The sequence below is a fragment of the Pagrus pagrus genome (assembly GCF_965226575.1).
Source record: "Pagrus pagrus genome assembly, chromosome: 1".
NCBI lineage: Eukaryota > Metazoa > Chordata > Actinopteri > Spariformes > Sparidae > Pagrus > Pagrus pagrus.
The window spans coordinates 34,607,313-34,628,614 of NC_140185.1; the positions used below are offsets into that span (position 1 = coordinate 34,607,313).

The 21,302-nt window shown below is 41.5% G+C and overlaps 1 protein-coding gene across 1 annotated transcript in view; it reads right to left on the bottom strand.

Annotated features, from left to right (window-relative positions):
- Positions 1-16,361: 16,361 nt before the first annotated feature.
- thsd4 (thrombospondin type 1 domain containing 4) overlaps positions 16,362-21,302 on the bottom strand; it is a 46,632-nt gene continuing 41,691 nt past the window's right edge. The window contains exons 14-18 of the mRNA XM_084359023.1: positions 21,105-21,278; positions 19,801-19,974; positions 19,487-19,666; positions 18,883-19,027; positions 16,362-18,488 (exon numbers count right to left, since the gene is read on the bottom strand). Coding sequence (XP_084215149.1) covers positions 18,346-18,488; positions 18,883-19,027; positions 19,487-19,666; positions 19,801-19,974; positions 21,105-21,278 — 816 coding nt within the window. The 3' untranslated portion in view covers positions 16,362-18,345. The remainder of the gene's footprint in view (positions 18,489-18,882; positions 19,028-19,486; positions 19,667-19,800; positions 19,975-21,104; positions 21,279-21,302) is intronic.

The following is a 21,302-nucleotide window of genomic DNA, read 5'->3' on the forward strand; positions in this document are numbered from 1 at the left end:
TCGTCGCTGTCATCATCGCAGCAGATAGATGGAGACGTCTCAGCATCATTGAAAGGTTCGACCGGAGTTGAACAACAGGGTGTAGTAGTCTGACTGTCGGTGACTTCAGGGGACTCTTCTGGTTGGGTCACCAATTTTGTGATTACGTCTTCGATGTCGCCTAACGCACCGGACACTTTCTCACTGTGACTTGTCTGATTTGATTCCTCCTCCTCCACCCAGAACAGCAACTGCTGTAAGAACTTTTGCACTGCATCTTCTGTAATGGCGTACATTACTTCAGGAGAAAAGCTGCACAGAGTGGCGTCCACCTTCCTCCTGACATTAGAGATGACGCTGTCAGAGAGACATCTTCCCTCTGGTGCTGAGGGAAATTGATATGTGCTGGTAGTATTGAAGTGATCGTACAGTTTATCACTCAAGTCCTTTGAAAACTGCCTGGTCATGTTGATGACTCTGTCGTCTGTTTTGTTGGCGCCAGCTGCAGGTTCTTTTGGTAGGCTTAACATTTTGAACAAGGACTCAACAATATCGTTGATCGTCTCAAAATCCAGTGAAGAGGGCATCTTATATTTCAGACTCATTGATACCGTCGTCCTGGTCTGACTGCAAGCCGCAGAGTTGGGCCTCGGAGACTCTGGAACAGCTCCGGGTAGATCAAAATCTTCGGCATCCTCTTTTTTGATTGCAGGCTGAGAGGACCCTGAATCCTGACTGAGAGGCACAATGAAGTCAGGTTCTTCTTTCTGAATTGATGTTTTCAGCTCTGACTTCATTTTCTCAAATAATCTCTTGACAAACTTGAAAAATCTGCATTTGCGCTCTTTTTGCTTGTCGTTGCCGATGTCCTCAGAAGGTGCTGCCCGTGAGGCTACAAAGTCTTTCACATTATCGAGTATAAGCCCCGTATTGAAATGAGATCTGTCGGCGCTACTGCATTCCTCATCTCCAAAATAATGTAGGTCACGACTTATGATGCTGACAATGTCAGACGCTGCATCTTGAGCATGGACAGAGGGGCTGGAAAGCCTGGGAGCGGAGTCAGCGTCTTCTTTGGTTTCCGGTGTCTCACTGGACCATTTGTCAAGGATGGTAGCCTCTGCTTGACTCACAGAGGGGTCGGAGACGTTGGACTTCATGCTCTGAGACGATTCACATCTCACTGAGGGAGCAGAAATCGTCAATTCTTCCTGTTCCAGGAGCGGTGCTGTAGATTCTGAACTGCTTGGACGCGAACAACATCCTAGGGACTCGAAGGTCACTTTCTTCACACATGTTTTCAGACATGTTACCATGTGACACAGAGATGTTGTGCTGGACACGGAGCTGGAGACAAAAATGGCAGGCTCTTCCGGCAAAGTAGGGCTGTTGATGACCAGAGATACTGCAGATTTGACCTTCATTGAAACTTCTGTCTCGACCAGTTCTGTCAGCTTGTCTGCACTCTCACATTTGTCCTGCGGGACGTCAAGCGCTTCAGCAAAAGCGTCGGGGAGGGAGTCTCCCAGCTGCGCGTTGAGGTTTTCCAAAGCTGTACTTATATCAGCCGGTGAATCATTCCTCCGTAAGCGCTCCTGAAACATCGGTAAGACTATGCTGATGGTCGATGCAGAGAGGTTCTGTATGATTTCTTGAATCATGTCGGTCAGCGTCGTGGTGACTCCTAAGTCACAAATTCCTTCAGCTAACAGGCTCCGCTGTGCTGAAGAGATTTTGTGAAAATGTTTGTTCACGATGGGTTTAACGGACTCTGAATTGATAACGATGGTGTTATCCATCGGGGATCTGGACTGCTCCAAGGTAAACATCTTTTCTTTTCGTTAAGTTGGTTGAACGTTGAAAGTTATTCACTGATGTGTAGGTTCTCGCTGTGGTTTCTGCTTCTGGTAAACTCACTCGTCAAGACGAAATGTAGCTTTTTTATCAATTTTCACACCACTTATAACATTTAAAGCAAAGATTCTATGACGTCATGGACTATTTATGTTGGATCAAAGCACTTGTGTCAAATAGAACGCACATCAAAGCGCGCACACACACACACACACACACACAGACAAACACGCGCATGCGCAAACGGACATGTACAACACAAACGAACGCACACACAGTGAAACAGCAGTAAAACGACCACTCACGCTGAATTTGTTTGTAATTAATTTATGCGCACACCAATCAGTCAGTCAATCAATCAATCGTCATTATATGATCAATAATGATGTATATTCATAGTCCTCAATGAAAGAGGTGTGATTTTCAGCTCACTGTCTTGGCACAGCTGTCGGGTCGTTATTGAAGCCAGCAGGGTGAATTGAACGCGCCCTTTACGCGCAGCTGCAGATAAACACACGCAGAAGAAATACAGCCTGCGTTTGTGGATGTGCTCTCAGCTGCTCTGCTGCCCTGGCTGAATTATCTCGATTTGATCATTGTCGCTGTTTCATCTCATTTCGGGGGTTTGGGAATTATAGATTATGTCAAGAAAGAAATCTACACATTTCGAGCACAATATGGACACTAAATGTGCGCACAAAATATGAATCTTTGCGCAAAATAGAAGCGTTCGGGACTCCGGGGGTTCTGTATTAATGTTATTTATATTCTAATCCCACTGTTGTATATAAATGTGTTCGTCCTATTAGTGTGCTTGATGTACATGTCGTGATAATAGTTCATGTAAAAGGAAGGTTCTCGCTGGCCGGTGTTATCTAACGGCATTTATTAAGGGCTGATTACTCGCAGTTACAGTTGACGATCTTAAAAAACAAAATGATTGCAAAGAAAAAGAATAATTGATTTTCTCTTTCATTAATGGTGTTTTTTAATCATTTAGTGGCTTTTGACTGCTAAATAACTAAATATAAGAAGACGATCACTGCGTGAAAAGGGCCAGAATCCAGAAATATTACAAATGGAAAGTTTCTCTGGAGGATACGGACCATTCTACGGAAGCCCTGAGGGGCAAGTGAGGATTCGTTTTTCTGGTGGTCCATTTTCTAATTTCTAAAATGTTTTTCTCATGTAAGTGAAAAAAAAGCATTTCTTCCATTCTTTTTCATGTGTCCAGTCGAGTGATTTTTTTCATTTTTCATGTGTCCAGTCGAGTGATTTTTTTATTTTTCATGTGTCCGGTCAAGTGAATTTATTATTTTTTTTTCATGTGTCCAGTCGAGTGATTTTTTCATTTTTCATGTGTCCAGTCGAGTGATTTTTTTATTTTTCATGTGTCGAGTCAAGTGATTTTTTTTTTATTTTTCATGTGTCCGGTCGAGTGATTTTTTTATTTTTCATGTGTCCGGTCGAGGGTGATTTTTTTATTTTTCATGTGTCCGGTCGAGTGATTTTTTTATTTTTCATGTGTCCGGTCGAGTGATTTTTTTCATTTTTCATGTGTCCAGTCAAGTGATTTTTTTATTTTTCATGTGTCCAGTCGAGTGATTTATTTATTTATTTTTTTTCATGTGTCCAGTCAAGTGATTTTTTTTATTTTTTTTTTCATGTGTCCAGTCAAGTGATTTTTTTATTTTTCATGTGTCCGGTCGAGTGATTTTTATTTTTTCATGTGTCCAGTCGAGTGATTTTTTTATTTTTCATGTGTCTGGTCAAATGATTTTTTTTTTTTCATGTGTCCAGTCAAGTGATTTTTTCATTTTTCATGTGTCCAGTGAAGTGATTTTTTCATTTTTCATGTGTCCAGACGAGTGATTTTTTCATTTTTCATGTGTCCAGTCAAGTGATTTTTTCATTTTTCATGCGTCCAGTCGAGTGATTTTTTCATTTTTCATGCGTCCAGTCGAGTGATTTTTTCATTTTTCATGTGTCCAGTCAAGTGATTTTTTATTTTTTTTTTGTGTCCAGTCAAGTGATTTTTTTTTATTTTTTTTCATGTGTCCGGTCAAGTGAATTTTTTCATTTTTCATGTGTCCAGTCAAGTGAATTTTTTTTTTATTTTTCATGTGTCCAGTCAAGTGATTTTTTTATTTTTCATGTGTCCAGTCAAGTGATTTTTTTATTTTTCATGTGTCCGGTCGAGTGATTTTTTTATTTTATTTTTCATGTGTCCAGTCGAGTGATTTATTTATTTATTTTTTTTCATGTGTCCAGTCAAGTGATTTTTTTTATTTTTATTTTTCATGTGTCCGGTCGAGTGATTTATTTTTTTTTTTTTCATGTGTCCGGTCGAGTGATTTTTTTATTTTTCATGTGTCCGGTCGAGTGATTTTTTTCATTTTTCATGTGTCCAGTCGAGTGATTTTTTTATTTTTCATGTGTCCGGTCGAGTGATTTTTTTATTTTTCATGTGTCCGGTCAAGTGAATTTTTTTTAATTTTTTCATGTGTCCAGTCGAGTGATTTTTTTATTTTATTTTTCATGTGTCAAGTCAAGTGATTTTTTTATTTTTCATGTGTCCGGTCGAGTGATTTTTTTATTTTTCATGTGTCCGGTCGAGTGATTTTTTTTTTTTTCATGTGTCCAGTCGAGTGATTTTTTCATTTTTCATGTGTCCAGTCGAGTGATTTTTTTTTTTTTTTTTTCATGTGTCCGGTCAAGTGATTTTTTTATTTTTCATGTGTCAGGTCGAGTGATTGTTTTCATTTTTCATGTGTCCGGTCGAGTGATTTTTTTTTTTTTCATGTGTCCAGTCAAGTGATTTTTTTATTTTTCATGTGTCAGGTCGAGTGATTGTTTTCATTTTTCATGTGTCCGGTCGAGTGATTTTTTTATTTTTCATGTGTCCAGTCGAGTGATTTTTTTATTTTTCATGTGTCCAGTCAAGTGATTTTTTTATTTTTCATGTGTCCGGTCGAGTGATTTTTTTATTTTTCATGTGTCCAGTCGAGTGATTTTTTTTTTTTTTTCGTGTCCAGTCGAGTGATTTTTTCATTTTTCATGTGTCCAGTGAAGTGATTTTTTCATTTTTCATGTGTCCGGTCGAGTGATTTTTTTATTTTTCATGTGTCCAGTCAAGTGATTTTTTTTTTTTTTTTTCATGTGTCCAGTCGAGTGATTTTTTCATTTTTCATGTGTCCAGTGAAGTGATTTTTTCATTTTTCATGTGTCCAGACGAGTGATTTTTTCATTTTTCATGTGTCCAGTCAAGTGATTTTTTCATTTTTCATGTGTCCAGTCGAGTGATTTTTTCATTTTTCATGTGTCCGGTCAAGTGAATTTTTTTTTTTATTTTTCATGTGTCCAGTCGAGCGATTTTTTTATTTTATTTTTCATGTGTCCAGTCGAGTGATTTTTTTATTTTTCATGTGTCCAGTCGAGTGATTTTTTTTTTTTTTTTTTCATGTGTCCAGTCAAGTGATTTTTTTATTTTTCATGTGTCCGGTCGAGTGATTTTTTTCATTTTTCATGTGTCCGGTCGAGTGATTTTTTTTATTTTTCATGTGTCCGGTCGAGTGATTTTTTTCATTTTTCATGTGTCTGGTCAAATGATTTTTTTTTTTTTCATGTGTCCGGTCAAGTGATTTTTTTTTTTTCTTCAATGAATATGCATCAGTCAAAGAATAGATATCAAAATCCTGCTGTTGGTTTATAAAGCACTGAATGGTTTCGGGCCAAAATGCATTCCTGGTCTGCTGCTATGTTATGAACCATCCAGACCTCTGAGGTCGTCAGGTGCAGGTCTGCTTTCGTCCCTGGAGTCAAAACTAAACATGGAGAAGCAGCGTTCAGTGCTTATGCGCCACATATCTGGAACAAACTCCCAGAAAACTGCAGGTCTGCTCCAACTCTCACCTCTTTTAAATCAAGGCTGAAGTCCTTTCTGTTTGCCACTGCTTTTCACTGAAGCCATGTTAAGGCTTTGAACTGCACTGTGACTTTTATTTTCTATTCTTGTCTCTTTTAAACCTATTCTATTTTAGCTTACTTTCCTATTTCTGAACTTCTTTTAATGTTTTGTTTCTTCATGTCTTCCTACTTGTTTTTTAATGTACTTTAAATGCAATTTTTAATTTCTTTTGTCATTTTTGTTCCCCTGTAAAGCACTTTGAGTTGCCTTGTGTCTGAATTGTGCTATACAAATAAACTTGCCTTGCCTTCATGTGTCCGGTCGAGTGAAATTTTTTCGAACTTGGAAAATGGAGCACCAGGGAAAAAAACCTCTCACTTGCCCCTCAGGGCTTCAGTACCTTTCTGTTTCTTCCTACGTCTGTGGCATATCTGTAAGTGTCATTGCACAAACAAATACAGTCCATATTCAGTTCATGTCATTACTCTGGATTCTCTACAGACCACTTCCTCTGCATATTCACAGTGTTGTTATCCAAATATGGATGAAAGATACATTTTCAGGACATATTCTGGACACGATTTAAATCTTGGTGAAGACCCCAAGCATGCAGATATAATTCTCTACAGAATCTGGTAATATTTTAAGTAAACATGTTTTGTTGCAGCAAGTGGGCTGATTAGTTTTGCACACAGACATATAGCAGAGTTCAGCAGAGGTTTAATGTTTGGCTGAATTCATATTATTCTGTTCCTTCACAATCATCACTCACTCAGTTGGACTGTGCTGAGAATGAGACACTTGAGGCACACATGCAATATTTTCTCTTGAATCAGCTTCAGTATTATTATTATTATTTTTTTTTTTTTCAAGCACGTGTTTATTATTTTTGTTTGCAATTTACAGTAAATTAAACAGGACATTCTTACAAGCAAGAGACAAAGCAAACTTTTTCTCCCTATTCTCCCTCCGTTCCCTTCTTCCCCTCACTAAATGATTTAAACATGAAAACTATAAAAAAAAAAAAATAATAATAATAATAATAAATAAATATATTTAAAAAAAAAAAAAAAAAAAAAAAAAGGAAAGAGAATTTTTTGATGAAAATAAAACAAAAAGGATGGAATAATAATAATAAGTAAATAAATAAATAAAAGAATATACAAAAGTAGACAAATACTGATAACAGTTATATGATGAATTTCAGGGGTGTTTCTCAGGACATTATATCACACATTCTACGCCCTCAAAGCAAATTACCAACATTAACATCGTGTCTTAAAAAACTTATAAAAGGTCTCCAGATGTCATCAAAAACATGATGTTTCCGTTTAATAATGTACGTTATCTTTTCCAATGCCATGTTTGATGCCATCTCTTTAACCCATCTTCCAATTCTGGGTGCATCAACATTTTTCCAATTAAGGGAAATTATACGTTTAGCTTGTAATATACACATATCTACTAATCTAGATTCTTTACTTTGTAAGTATGGGATAGTTGGATATATGCCCAGAAGGAAAAGTTTAGGATCCAGTGGTAACTTCTTAGTTCATATTTTATCAATCATGTTAATAATATCTTGCCAGAAGGATTTCACTTTCACACATTCCCATATACAGTGATACATCGTTCCTCTTGCTTCATTACACTTAACACATGTATCAGGGATGTTTTTATTAAACATGTGTAATTTGACTGGTGTTATGTATGTACGCATCAGCCATTTATATTGAATAAGTTTCAGATTACTATTAATCGTTTGTTTCTGAGCTTTCCTGCATGCCTCTTTCCAGTCTTGTAGTGATATTTCATCACCTATATCATCCATCCACAATCTCAATTTATGTTTTGAAGATTCATCAGACCCGCAGTATTATTATTTTTACACAATTACCAAAGTTTATTTTCATTTTTGATTCAGATTTTTTTTTTTATTCATTTTTTTTTTCATTATTGTTTTATTTGATTTTAATTGTCTTGTTCTGTAGTTCTTGACCACCGCTACCCTCCACCTCATCTGACCTTCTACAAGTCAGGTGAGAGGGAAGGTGTGATGGTTTGTGAACCTGTTGTTTCCTGCTGGATGCCTTTTATGATATAGTGTAATGTCGGGGAAACCGAAGCAACTCGGAGAAAACCCAAACTAACAGGGATTCAAATAACTCCACACAGCAAAGATCGTTGAATGATGTTCAAAAATGCGAGCGGTGATGGAAAAAGGTGGAAATGGTAATTTAGTCTTCACTGCTCCTGGTGATGCACCACCTGAACAGCCCGGTTAGCTTCTCTTTTTTTTTAAGATACATTGTAATGTTGGGGAAACCGAAGCAACTCGGAGAAAACCCAAACAAACACAGGGATTTAATGACCACACATCAAACATCCTGCAAAGCAGTTTGAACTCGAGATGCTGTCAGTGGTCGAGATGCTGTCAGTTGTGCACCACCTAAAGGGTTTGGCTAGAGCTTTTCCCACCCTGGAAAAGAAGCTGGCAACTGCAGACCTTTTTGATCTGTGGAGGGCATCCAGATGGATTTTCAGACACTTCAAAACAGCTTCATCAAAAGATGAACTGTTTGATGCCGTTGCAACCTCCAGTAGCTGTTCAGTAGAGCCAAACTCCTTTTTAAGGTCCTTAATCACCGCTTTGTTGATCTTCTTCATGTTCTTTCTAGTTTTTTTGATAGCAGAGTAATCGATGCGGATGTTGTCCCGCACCATTTCTGAGAGACGCTGAACGATGGTGTCCATGTCTTCTGTCTGACAGGACTGCCCCGATTTCTGAGGGACATTTATGGTGAGCCTCAGGAGGAGGGCTGTGATGATGTCGTCAGTTGTCTTCTCTGATATCCAAGATGAGGCATCAGTCGACTCTTCTGAGAGTTCCCAGTCTGACTTTTTAGAAGAACAGACGGAAGACACCGGTGTACTTTCAGAAGTAGCTTCGGCACGTTGGACTCCTAAAGACGCAATGACTTTGTTTTTCCTCAAAATCAGACTATCAACATGGTTAAACTCTTTCATGTCGTCGCTGTCATCATCGCAGCAGATAGATGGAGACGTCTCAGCATCATTGAAAGGTTCGACCGGAGTTGAACAACAGGGTGTTGTAGTCTGACTGTCGGTGACTTCAGGGGACTCTTCTGGTTGGGTCACCAATTTTGTGATTACGTCTTCGATGTCGCCTAACGCACCGGACACTTTCTCACTGTGACTTGTCTGATTTGATTCCTCCTCCTCCACCCAGAACAGCAACTGCTGTAAGAACTTTTGCACTGCATCTTCTGTAATGGCGTACATTACTTCAGGAGAAAAGCTGCACAGAGTGGCGTCCACCTTCCTCCTGACATTAGAGAGGACGCTGTCAGAGAGACATCTTCCCTTTGGTGCTGAGGGAAATTGATATGTGCTGGTAGTATTGAAGTGATCGTACAGTTTATCACTCAAGTCCTTTGAAAACTGCCTGGTCATGTTGATGACTCTGTCGTCTGTTTTGTTGGCGCCAGCTGCAGGTTCTTTTGGCAGGCTTAACATTTTGAACAAGGACTCAACAATATCGTTGATCGTCTCAAAATCCAGTGAAGAGGGCATCTTATATTTCAGACTCATTGATACCGTCGTCCTGGTCTGACTGCAAGCCGCAGAGTTGGGCCTCGGAGACTCTGGAACAGCTCCGGGTAGATCAAAATCTTCGGCATCCTCTTTTTTGATTGCAGGCTGAGAGGACCCTGAATCCTGACTGAGAGGCACAATGAAGTCAGGTTCTTCTTTCTGAATTGATGTTTTCAGCTCTGACTTCATTTTCTCAAATAATCTCTTGACAAACTTGAAAAATCTGCATTTGCGCTCTTTTTGCTTGTCATTGCCGATGTCCTCAGAAGGTGCTGCCCGTGAGGCTACAAAGTCTTTCACATTATCGAGTATAAGCCCCGTATTGAAATGAGATCCGTCGGCGCTACTGCAATCATCATCTCCAAAATAATGTAGGTCACGACTTATGATGCTGACAATGTCAGACGCTGCATCTTGAGCATGGACAGAGGGGCTGGAAAGCCTGGGAGCGGAGTCAGCGTCTTCTTTGGTTTCCGGTGTCTCACTGGACCATTTGTCAAGGATGGTAGCCTCTGCTTGACTCACAGAGGGGTCGGAGACCTTGGACTTCATGCTCTGAGACGATTCGGATCTCACTGAGGGAGCAGAAATCGTCAATTCTTCCTGTTCCAGGAGCGGTGCTGTAGATTCTGAACTGCTTGGACGCGAACAACATCCTAGGGACTCGAAGGTCACTTTCTTCACACATGTTTTCAGACATGTTACCATGTGACACAGAGATGTTGTGCTGGACACGGCGCTGGAGACAAAAATGGCAGGCTCTTCCGGCAAAGTAGGGCTGTTGATGACCAGAGATACTGCAGATTTGACTTTCATTGAAACTTCTGTCTCGACCAGTTCTGTCAGCTTGTCTGCACTCTCACATTTGTCCTGCGGGACGTCAAGCGCTTCAGCAAAAGCGTCGGGGAGGGAGTCTCCCAGCTGCGCATTGAGGTTTTCCAAAGCTGTACTTATATCAGCCGGCGAATCATTCCTCCGTAAGCGCTCCTGAAACATCGGTAAGACTATGCTGATGGCCGATGCAGAGAGGTTCTGTATGATTTCTTGAATCATGTCGGTCAGCGTCGTGGTGACTCCTAAGTCACAAATTCCTTCAGCTAACAGGCTCCGCTGTGCTGAGGAGATTTTGTGAAAATGTTTGTTCACGATGGGTTTAACGGACTCTGAATTGATAACGATAGTGTTATCCATCGGGGATCTGGACTGCTCCAAGGTAAACATCTTTTCTTTTCGTTAAGTTGGTTGAACGTTGAAAGTTATTCACTGATGTGTAGGTTCTCGCTGTGGTTTCTGCTTCTGGTAAACTCACTCGTCGAGACGAAATGTAGCTTTTTTATCAATTTTCACACCACTTATAACATTTACAGCAAAGATTCTATGACGTCGTGGACTATTTATGTTGGATCAAAGCACTTGTGTCAAATAGAACCCACATCAAAGCGCGCCCACGCCTTTGATGTGTGTGTGTGTGTGTGTGCGTGTGTGTGTGTGTGTGGGCGCTTTGATGTGCGTTCTATTTGACACAAGTGCTTTGATCCAACATAAATAGTTCATGACGTCATAGAATCTTTGCTGTAAATGTTATAAGTGGTGTGAAAATTGATAAAAAAGCTACATTTCGTCTTGACGAGTGAGTTCACCAGAAGCAGAAACCACAGCGAGAACCTACACATCAGTGAATAACTTTCAACGTTCAACCAACTTAACGAAAAGAAAAGATGTTTACCTTGGAGCAGTCCAGATCCCCGATGGATAACACTATCGTTATCAATTCAGAGTCCGTTAAACCCATCGTGAACAAACATTTTCACAAAATCTCCTCAGCACAGCGGAGCCTGTTAGCTGAAGGAATTTGTGACTTAGGAGTCACCACGACGCTGACCGACATGATTCAAGAAATCATACAGAACCTCTCTGCATCGGCCATCAGCATAGTCTTACCGATGTTTCAGGAGCGCTTACGGAGGAATGATTCACCGGCTGATATAAGTACAGCTTTGGAAAACCTCAATGCTCAGCTGGGAGACTCCCTCCCCGACGCTTTTGCTGAAGCGCTTGACGTCCCGCAGGACAAATGTGAGAGTGCAGACAAGCTGACAGAACTGGTCGAGACAGAAGTTTCAATGAAGGTCAAATCTGCAGTATCTCTGGTCATCAACAGCCCTACTTTGCCGGAAGAGCCTGCCATTTTTGTCTCCAGCGCCGTGTCCAGCACAACATCTCTGTGTCACATGGTAACATGTCTGAAAACATGTGTGAAGAAAGTGACCTTCGAGTCCCTAGGATGTTGTTCGCATCCAAGCAGTTCAGAATCTACAGCACCGCTCCTGGAACAGGAGGAATTGACGATTTCTGCTCCCTCAGTGAGATGTGAATCGTCTCAGAGCATGAAGTCCAAGGTCTCCGACCCCTCTGTGAGTCAAGCAGAGGCTACCATCCTTGACAAATGGTCCAGTGAGACACCGGAAACCAAAGAAGACGCTGACTCCGCTCCCAGGCTTTCCAGCCCCTCTGTCCATGCTCAAGATGCAGCGTCTGACATTGTCAGCATCATAAGTCGTGACCTACATTATTTTGGAGATGATGAATGCAGTAGCGCCGACGGATCTCATTTCAATACGGGGCTTGTACTCGATAATGTGAAAGACTTTGTAGCCTCACGGGCAGCACCTTCTGAGGACATCGGCAATGACAAGCAAAAAGAGCGCAAATGCAGATTTTTCAAGTTTGTCAAGAGATTATTTGAGAAAATGAAGTCAGAGCTGAAAACATCAATTCAGAAAGAAGAACCTGACTTCATTGTGCCTCTCAGTCAGGATTCAGGGTCCTCTCAGCCTGCAATCAAAAAAGAGGATGCCGAAGATTTTGATCTACCCGGAGCTGTTCCAGAGTCTCCGAGGCCCAACTCTGCGGCTTGCAGTCAGACCAGGACCACGGTATCAATGAGTCTGAAATATAAGATGCCCTCTTCACTGGATTTTGAGACGATCAACGATATTGTTGAGTCCTTGTTCAAAATGTTAAGCCTGCCAAAAGAACCTGCAGCTGGCGCCAACAAAACAGACGACAGAGTCATCAACATGACCAGGCAGTTTTCAAAGGACTTGAGTGATAAACTGTACGATCACTTCAATACTACCAGCACATATCAATTTCCCTCAGCACCGGAGGGAAGATGTCTTTCTGACAGCGTCATCTCTAATGTCAGGAGGAAGGTGGACGCCACTCAGTGCAGCTTTTCTCCTGAAGTAATGTACGCCATTACAGAAGATGCAGTGCAAAAGTTCTTACAGCAGTTGCTGTTCTGGGTGGAGGAGGAGGAATCAAATCAGACAAGTCACAGTGAGAAAGTGTCCGGTGCGTTAGGCGACATCGAAGACGTAATCACAAAATTGGTGACCCAACCAGAAGAGTCCCCTGAAGTCACCGACAGTCAGACTACAACACCCTGTTGTTCAACTCCGGTCGAACCTTTCAATGATGCTGAGACGTCTCCATCTATCTGCTGCGATGATGACAGCGACGACATGAAAGAGTTTAACCATGTTGATAGTCTGATTTTGAGGAAAAACAAAGTCATTGCGTCTTCAGGAGTCCAACGTGCCGAAGCTACTTCTGAAAGTACACCGGTGTCTTCCGTCTGTTCTTCTAAAAAGTCAGACTGGGAGCTCTCAGAAGAGTCGACTGACGCCTCATCTTGGATATCAGAGAAGACAACTGACGACATCATCACAGCCCTCCTCCTGAGGCTCACCATAAATGTCCCTCAGAAATCCGGGCAGTCCTCTCAGACAGAAGACATGGACACCATCGTTCAGCGTCTCTCAGAAATGGTGCGGGACAACATCCGCATCGATTACTCTGCTATCAAAAAAACTAGAAAGAACATGAAAAAGATCAACAAAGCGGTGATTAAGGACCTTAAAAAGGAGTTTGGCTCTACTGAACAGCTACTGGAGGTTGCAATGGCATCAAACAGTTCATCTTTTGATGAAGCTGTTTTGAAGTGTCTGAAAATCCACCTGGATGCCCTCCACAGATCAAAAAGGTCTGCAGTTGCCAGCTTCTTTTCCAGGGTGGGAAAAGCTCTAGCCAAACCCTTTTGGTGGTGCATCTCGAACTATCACACCACCCCTGTGAGTTCAAGCTACTTTAGAGGATGTTTGATATGTGGTTATTAAATCCCTGTATTAGTTCGGGTTTTCTCCGAGTTGCTTCGGTTTCCCCGACATTACAGTGTATCTTAAAAAAAAAAAAAAGAAGCTAACCAGGCTGTTCAGGTGGTGCATCACCAGGAGCAGTGAAGAATAAATTACTATCTCCACCTTTTTCCATCACCGCTCGCATTTTTGAACATCATTCAACGATCTTTGCTGTGTGGAGTTATTTGAATCCCTGTTAGTTTGGGTTTTCTCCGAGTTGCTTCGGTTTCCCCAACATTACAATGTATATAAAAAAAAAAAGAAGCTAACCAGGCTGTTCAGGTGGTGCATCACCAGGAGCAGTGAAGAATAAATAACCATCTCCACCTTTTTCCATCACTGCTCGCATTTTTGAACATCATTCAATGATCTTTGCTGTGTGGAGTTATTTGAATCCCTGTGTTAGTTTGGGTTTTCTCCGAGTTGCTTCGGTTTCCCCGACATTACACTATATCATAAAAAAAAGCTAACCAGGCTGTTCAGGTGTTCCATCACAGACAGCAGCAAAGACTTAATAACCATCTCCACCTTTTCCACCGCCTCTGGTGTCTTTTAAGATCTTTTCAGATCTTGAGGCATCCAGCATTCATCTTGAAGGAAACAACAGGTTCACAAACCATCACACCTTCCCTCTCACCTGACTTGTAGAAGGTCAGATGAGGTGGAGGGTAGCGGCGGTCAAGAACTACAGAACAAGACAGTTACAAGCAAATAAAACAATAATGAAAAACTAAGAATAAAAAAAAAATCTCAATCAAAAATGAAAGTAAACTTTGGTAATTGTGTAAAGAAATGAATACTGAAGCTGATTCAAGAGAAAATATTGCATGTGTGCCTCAAGTGTCTCATTCTCAGCACAGTCCAACTGAGTGAGTGATGATTGTGAAGGAACAGAATAATATGAATTCAGCCAAACATTAAACCTCTACTGAACTCTGCTATATGTCTGTGTGCAAAACTAATCAGCCCACTTGCTGGAACAAAACATGTTTGCTTAAAATGTTACCAGATTCTGCAGAGAATTAAGAAAATTATATCTGCATGCTTGGGGTCTTCACCAAGATTTAAATCGTGTCCAGAATATGTCCTGAAAATGTATCTTTCATCCATATTCGACCAGATCTTAGTATACTATGTCCTCATGTTGCATATTGAGTCCACATTTGACAAAATAAGGCTCATATAAACAAAACTCTGAATATATGCATCAGAAATGTACAGAAGCCCTGAGGGCCAAGTGAGATTTTTTTCTGATGCTCCAACATATTTGGCTCCAGCTTATATGACGATACAATTATTTATCTGTCCGATAAATATCATTCATCCTGACTATTAAATCTCAAACCTTGTCAATTGCATCTGCCCAGTCAGGTAATTGTGTCTGCAGTCAGAAACAGGAGCTTTTCTTTGTTTTCTCACTATAAGAATCTGAAGTCAGTCCGTGCAGATGTAACAGACTTCGTGCTCGCTCAGTTGTCCCTGGCATTAGAGTTTGCAGCCTCCCAGATGAATTGACATTTTCTGAAATAAGGAGGACTGTTTTTCAGGCACACCTCCTGTGGAGAAAGACTTTGATTGTACCTCTCCGCCCCCTCTGATCTGCAGAGCTCGCATGGCTCTCTTTTAATGGGCTTTTTCCTCACTCTTTCTTGTTACTATTGGCTACCACCGCTTTGTGTTATTAATTTATTTCTATTATTTAAAAAATCATTCCTTCTCTGCAGTCTCCAACTATCTAAGGTGCAGCGTGAGCTTTCCTGTCACCATTGAATGAGAAATAGATCAGCAGGAAAGTAATAAAATCACAGATTGTATGACGTTTTATTGTGGTTTAAAACATTTTCAGCAGTCGAGTGTGAGATGGTTTCCCCACTGATAACTCAAGAAACAACAGGTCTCATTTATAGTCAATATTCCTGGGAATGATGGAGGACCATCTGCTCTGGGCTCGTCTCTCCCCTCTTGTTTCTGTCTGAGCCTGCAGCCTGAGATCAGGCCAGACAGAGCTTAGTAAATTAGTATGTTTAAAACATTTCAAGACAGAAAAAAAATAGTTGCGATCATGAAATTAAATACCCAAAGTATCAAGCAGCTTATTCAGTTTAAAACTTACTCAAAGAATTCAAGATGACAGGATCCTCTCAGGATGCAACCTGTGCAAACCTCATCCAGTCGATAGACACAGCTTGTGACAAATAAGCTGAAATATTACATCAAATATTTACCCACAATGTGACCGTTTCTCATTTATGACCCTCCCAAGAGGTGTGCAGTAAAAACAGAAAGTCAGCCAGTGCTGCAGGGCAGAGTTTTTAATGTGGAAGAAGAGGATGCTACTGGAGGCGAGAAGGGTTTCTGTGTATGTAGTCGCATTAATTTCTGAATATTTTTATACTCTAATGAAATACTTCAATTGATACAAGTGAAATATGGGCCTCACTTGACTGAGCACAGGCTGCTTCTGTCTCATAAACTGTGTTATTGTTGTTGTGCCTGAGGGGGACTGGACTTGGAGGTGAGTGAGTGGCCATTTTTTTTTTCGATTATCCTTCAAATCAATAAAAGTGACTCATTAAGTGGACTGCAACTTTCTGTCAGCTGGACATTCACTAGAATAGACCTCTCGTCTTCTCACAGAACATTTCCTGACAGTTCATCAAAGTGAATCTCTTTGTTGTAATACCGCCTTTGTCCTCTAGATGGATGACTTAAATCAGAGACCTCATGTCCTCCTCCTCCTCCTCACTCAGACTGAATCCTCTGAGGAAGCACACAAGGAACATACTTTATACGGTTGGTGTACAAATAATTAGTAATTTTGTTTATTTCAGAAAATCTCAAGAACACTCCTCATGACAATCAACTGCTGGACACGTGAAATGTGAATTAAGGCAAATACAGACGTTTTAATTACTTGCAGTCATACTGAATGTTGAATACTGAGAGATTATTGTGTTTAAGTTCAACTCTTCTTGTTGTTTTGCTGAAAATCATTTATCATCACAGCATGTTGACAAATGAAGAACGGCTCCTTTTTTTTTTACTATAGAGACTGAATTGAAGGTGCAATATGTAAGAATCGACCATCTGTCAAATTCATACTCCAGAGTAAGCGCTAGCTGCTGCTAACTGAAGCTGCCTTAGCAAGTTAGCTTAGTTAGCCATACAGCTAGCCATGCAGACTGGGAGCTCAGGGATCAGTGTAAGTGGGCTTTGGACCGGGTTAAGACCGGGGCTAGCTTGTTAGATATCTCTGCAACACAACACATAGATATCAATGTCAAAACTGCTATTTTGCAACATTCTGTTGATAATGTTGTTTTTTTTTTTACGTTTCCAACTAAAATTCTTACATATTGCCCCTTTAATTGCATACTCGAGCCACCTTGAACTTAAACATCGATACATATACAGTACTTATGGATCGGAGGTATGTTTATCGCACGTGGAGGGAACGGATAACATGTAATACAAAAACAGTTGAACACTTGAGAGGTACAGCGTGCAGGTTCTGTATGAAACTGGGGAAAAAAAAAAATGGTGATATGGCAGAAAAGGCTGGTGCATGAACAAGGACTTACTGTAAATGTAAACCTCATATATACCATAACAGATTAATAGTTGCAAAATACTGTCATGATTTATCTTCACAATCAAATATTGATAATATTTTATTGACAATGTATTTATGGTGATTTATCAGGAATTGTACAGATGTGGAATGATCATCTCCCACAGACAATATATACAGTATATATGCAGTTTGTTTCGCCTCTCCAAAAATGCGTCGGGGATTTTTTCGGACCATCTGCTCGGACCATCCAGCAGGCTGTGGAATGCCTACATCCAGCTCCGAGGCTGCGATTGGTGGAGAGACGGCGAAAGATTTTTATCCCCTCGGCCAAAAAGGGGCCAACCGATAAACCAGCGTCGTCCCCGGGGAGCCACGCAAATAAATAAAGAGGGCTTTTTTCTCTTCAGTTGCAGGAAAGGGGGGGGGGGGACTGTCTGAGAAGTCTTACGAAAAGACCTTTATCATTCACTCTGTCTCACATACATATATATACACATACATATTACGTGGGCTGAATTTACAGGAAGAAAGAGAAAAGATGGCTGCCACTGCCGAGATAATCAGAAAAACCTCATCTGTGCCTCAGAGAACTCAAATTCTTAGGAGAAAAGTGTGAATGTGTCACCGTCCTCAGTTGGATGAGGTTACAAATCTTTGGTCAACAAGGTGGGTGGTGAATAGTTGATTACAGCATCGACTTCATGTGACATCACGCCACAAATCTTAACATTGTCAAGAACCATAAGAGAACATATACTTTCTATATATAGTCCATCTTGAACAGTTTACAGAGGCTCTCCTCTTCATATCATGTCATCCACAAGAGCCGTTATAGGTGAAAGAAGGCTGCAAACTGTTCCCTCTGAAGCGAAAAAGATAGTTTCTTTATATTAAATGTCATGGTTAAAAGCCACAACGTTCTTTGTAGGTTCCTCACTTTGCTCCTGATCTCTCTCAACCCCAACCAGCGCTCTGTTCATCCAGTGACTGGATTCCTGTCTTCCACTGTTCTTAGGTATTCCTTTGCTGTCTCCAAACGAGCCAACAGAAATGTTCCTTCTTCAGTTTCCATCCTTGGCAATCAAAACAAGTGTTCGTTTGAGCCGAGGTCCAGCCGGTTCATCACTCCCCCTGGCTGGCCCGGGAACAGAGTGCCTGCAGCGGGTATCGAGTCCGGCCCAACATGGAGCTGAGGGACCCGTGCTTGGAGAGTGCTAGCTGCGGCCCCGGTGAATCGGCTGTCTGTGGGTCAGTCGTGAACACGAGGCGCAGCACGTCGTCTGGTAGTAATCGTACACGCAGAGGCGAGCCTGGACCACCACGTTGCAGTTAAAGTATTTGTCTCTGCAGTTCTCATCTGAAACATAAAGAAGGTTAATCTTATGTTTCTTATAAGTTCCAGCAAATAATATATGACCCTTATTTAACTGAGAGAGCTGAGAACACATGAGAATAGACCCTGAGTAATGTGCTGAAAGGAGGAAGGGAGTGTTACCAACATTTATAGCTCCCCACTGCCGCTTGAACTTCTACTGTTCACTAAAGTCTGGGGTTCAACGCTTTGCTTAAGGCACAATCTCCATTTCCAGCATTCAGAGATGGCAAAGAACATCACTCATCTACGCCTCATGCCAGGAATCCCCCAGCTGGATATTTCAGTCACAGTGATGACCCTTGTCCTCCTCAGGATGCTAAAATCATTAAGAAAAAACTCAGTAATATTCCAGAGAGCGTGTTGGGGGATGACTGACCTATCTGAGGTATGCAGGGCTCTGGGCTGCAGTTCTCCTTCCCCGGTGGTTTCAGCTGCTCGTCGCAGCCCTCGCTGGACAGCATGTCGTCCGACAGGCAGCGCACCTCCCGCACACGGAAACCTCCCTCGCATGTTTTAGAGCACTGGGAGGAACAGGAGTCAGTGACAGCAGTCAGTCCCGTGTCGATAAAGTTGGTCTACTGCTGACACTGCTGCTACTTTGCAAACACGTTCACGTTGTGATCCGAATCTTTCAAACACATATTATGTTCATTTATCTGTTTATCTATCTGTTGACACGCTTTAATGTTCCAAAAACACGTCATACTGTTACTACAGCACGTCTATTGACGATAACCGTGATAACTGAAATATCGATATTGTGTTAATAATACACGTGATAATATCGGGGAAATAATCCCCTGCCTTTTAAATAATTCATGCCTCGTCATAGTAGGTGGCGGAAATGCGCCTTAACGCTGGTTACCGCTGGTTTCTTTGTCTGTTGTCTATTAATTGGTTAGTGAGAGCCATAGAGAGAGGATGCCTTGCTCAATGGCATCTAAACAACAAAAGGGAGGAGGGTCCTATATCTGACTCACAGCACTCCAGTCGGTGTGGTACCACTTTTCTCCACAGGTCTTGAGGTTGCAGCTCTGCTGGCTGAGAGGCCGGTCCAGAGAGGAGCACTCGTAGGGCGGCATGATGGTGAATCCTTCATCTGACTTCATCAGACACACCACTGACCTCTGCTGGCTGCCTGTGCCACACTCTGCAGAGCACTGATTCACACAGCAACACAGGCCATATGGAGTTAATTACACAAATACAACAAATCCTGACGTGTCGCTGTAAAACCACACCAATTTATCTACTCCAGACACCGTCCCCTTAAGCCCAGCGTCATCCCTCATACCTGGCTCCAGGGGCCCGTGAACCACTCAATGCGATTCTCACAGGGGCCGTTGTTGCAGACCTGAGAGTCAGCAGGCCGCTCGCTGCCACAGCCCTCCAGAGGAAGGCTGCTGATGTGATTGGTCAGGCACAGGACGCCCCGGGACCGTACTCCCATCCCACACTCAGCTGAACACTGTGGAGTACAAACTCGCTTTATGATAATAAGCAGATTCAAGAGGAACACGTCAGATGAATGTAAAGAAAAGAAGTGCATGTAAAAGGTCTACAAAGTAAAAAAGTCCGGACCAAAGGGAGTTACTGTCTCCCACAGAAAACTGCTTCTGCACTGCCTGAAACACCCAGTCCAGACTTTACTTCTGTAACTTATGATCGTCACTTTGTAACAGGCTTTATATAAATATATATTTATATATATATTATAAAATAAATACACTCCAATCAGTCAGCAGACACAGTTACTGCTGCTGTGGCAGCGTTAGTTTAGATCACACTACCTTGCTCGGCATGACTCTCTGCCTCTGATTGGCTACATCCTGCCTGTTAAGTAATGCACGTGTGCAACTCTCACCAAAGACTGAACAGAGACGGGATGTCTCACTCTGTAGCTAAAACTGTTCAAGACAGTGTGAGAAGGGATGCTGCAGCAATGCACCACATGAGAAAAATAATGTGTTTTTTGAAAATGTAAGTATGTAAACTTATTCTACTAGGACCCCCAAATAAAAGTATGAACCTGAAAATGAGCATAATGTGACCTCTTTAATTGAATCTAAGATGGGCTCTAATCAGAGTTTAATAAAACTAGGTTTAAAATGAGTAAATATGTTGCACCATTAAAAATAAATCCTTGCTTAGCAAAGCAAAGTTTATTTATGTAAACCAAAGTTAATGCATGAGTTCTTATGGTAACATCTTAAATGCAGGACACTCGCTTGTGACAGAATATTTTTACACTGTGGTATTTGTATTTTTACTTAAAGTAAAGGATCTGAATACTTCATCCAGCACTGGTCTTTCCTGACGATATCATAATCCATATTTTCCCTTTTCTTATCTCTTATTATAATTATTTCCTCTCCTCACACTTTTTTGATTCTTTAACACGTAATATTAATGTGACACAGAACTAAAACGTTACCCAGTCTGTCTTTCTAGCTGTCAAAATGTGCATCACAAGATCTATATGCTATCTGGTTTTCAAGGACAGCTGCTGGATTCATGAAGTCGGACCTGCACAATGACCACTACTGTTACTGGCAATGAATGAAAGGTACTATGCCTCCCATTGACTCCGACACCTACCCTGTTGCCCCACTCGGTGTAGAACCAGCTCTTGGCACACGGTCCCATGTCGCAGTTCTCTACATCGACGGGCCGCAGATTCATGTTGCACTCTTCATCAGGAACAAAGTCGCCCACGTTGCTGACACAGCGTACCTCTCGCGACCTCTGACCCGGCCCACATGGCTGCGAGCACTATGGAGACACAGGCCACATGGT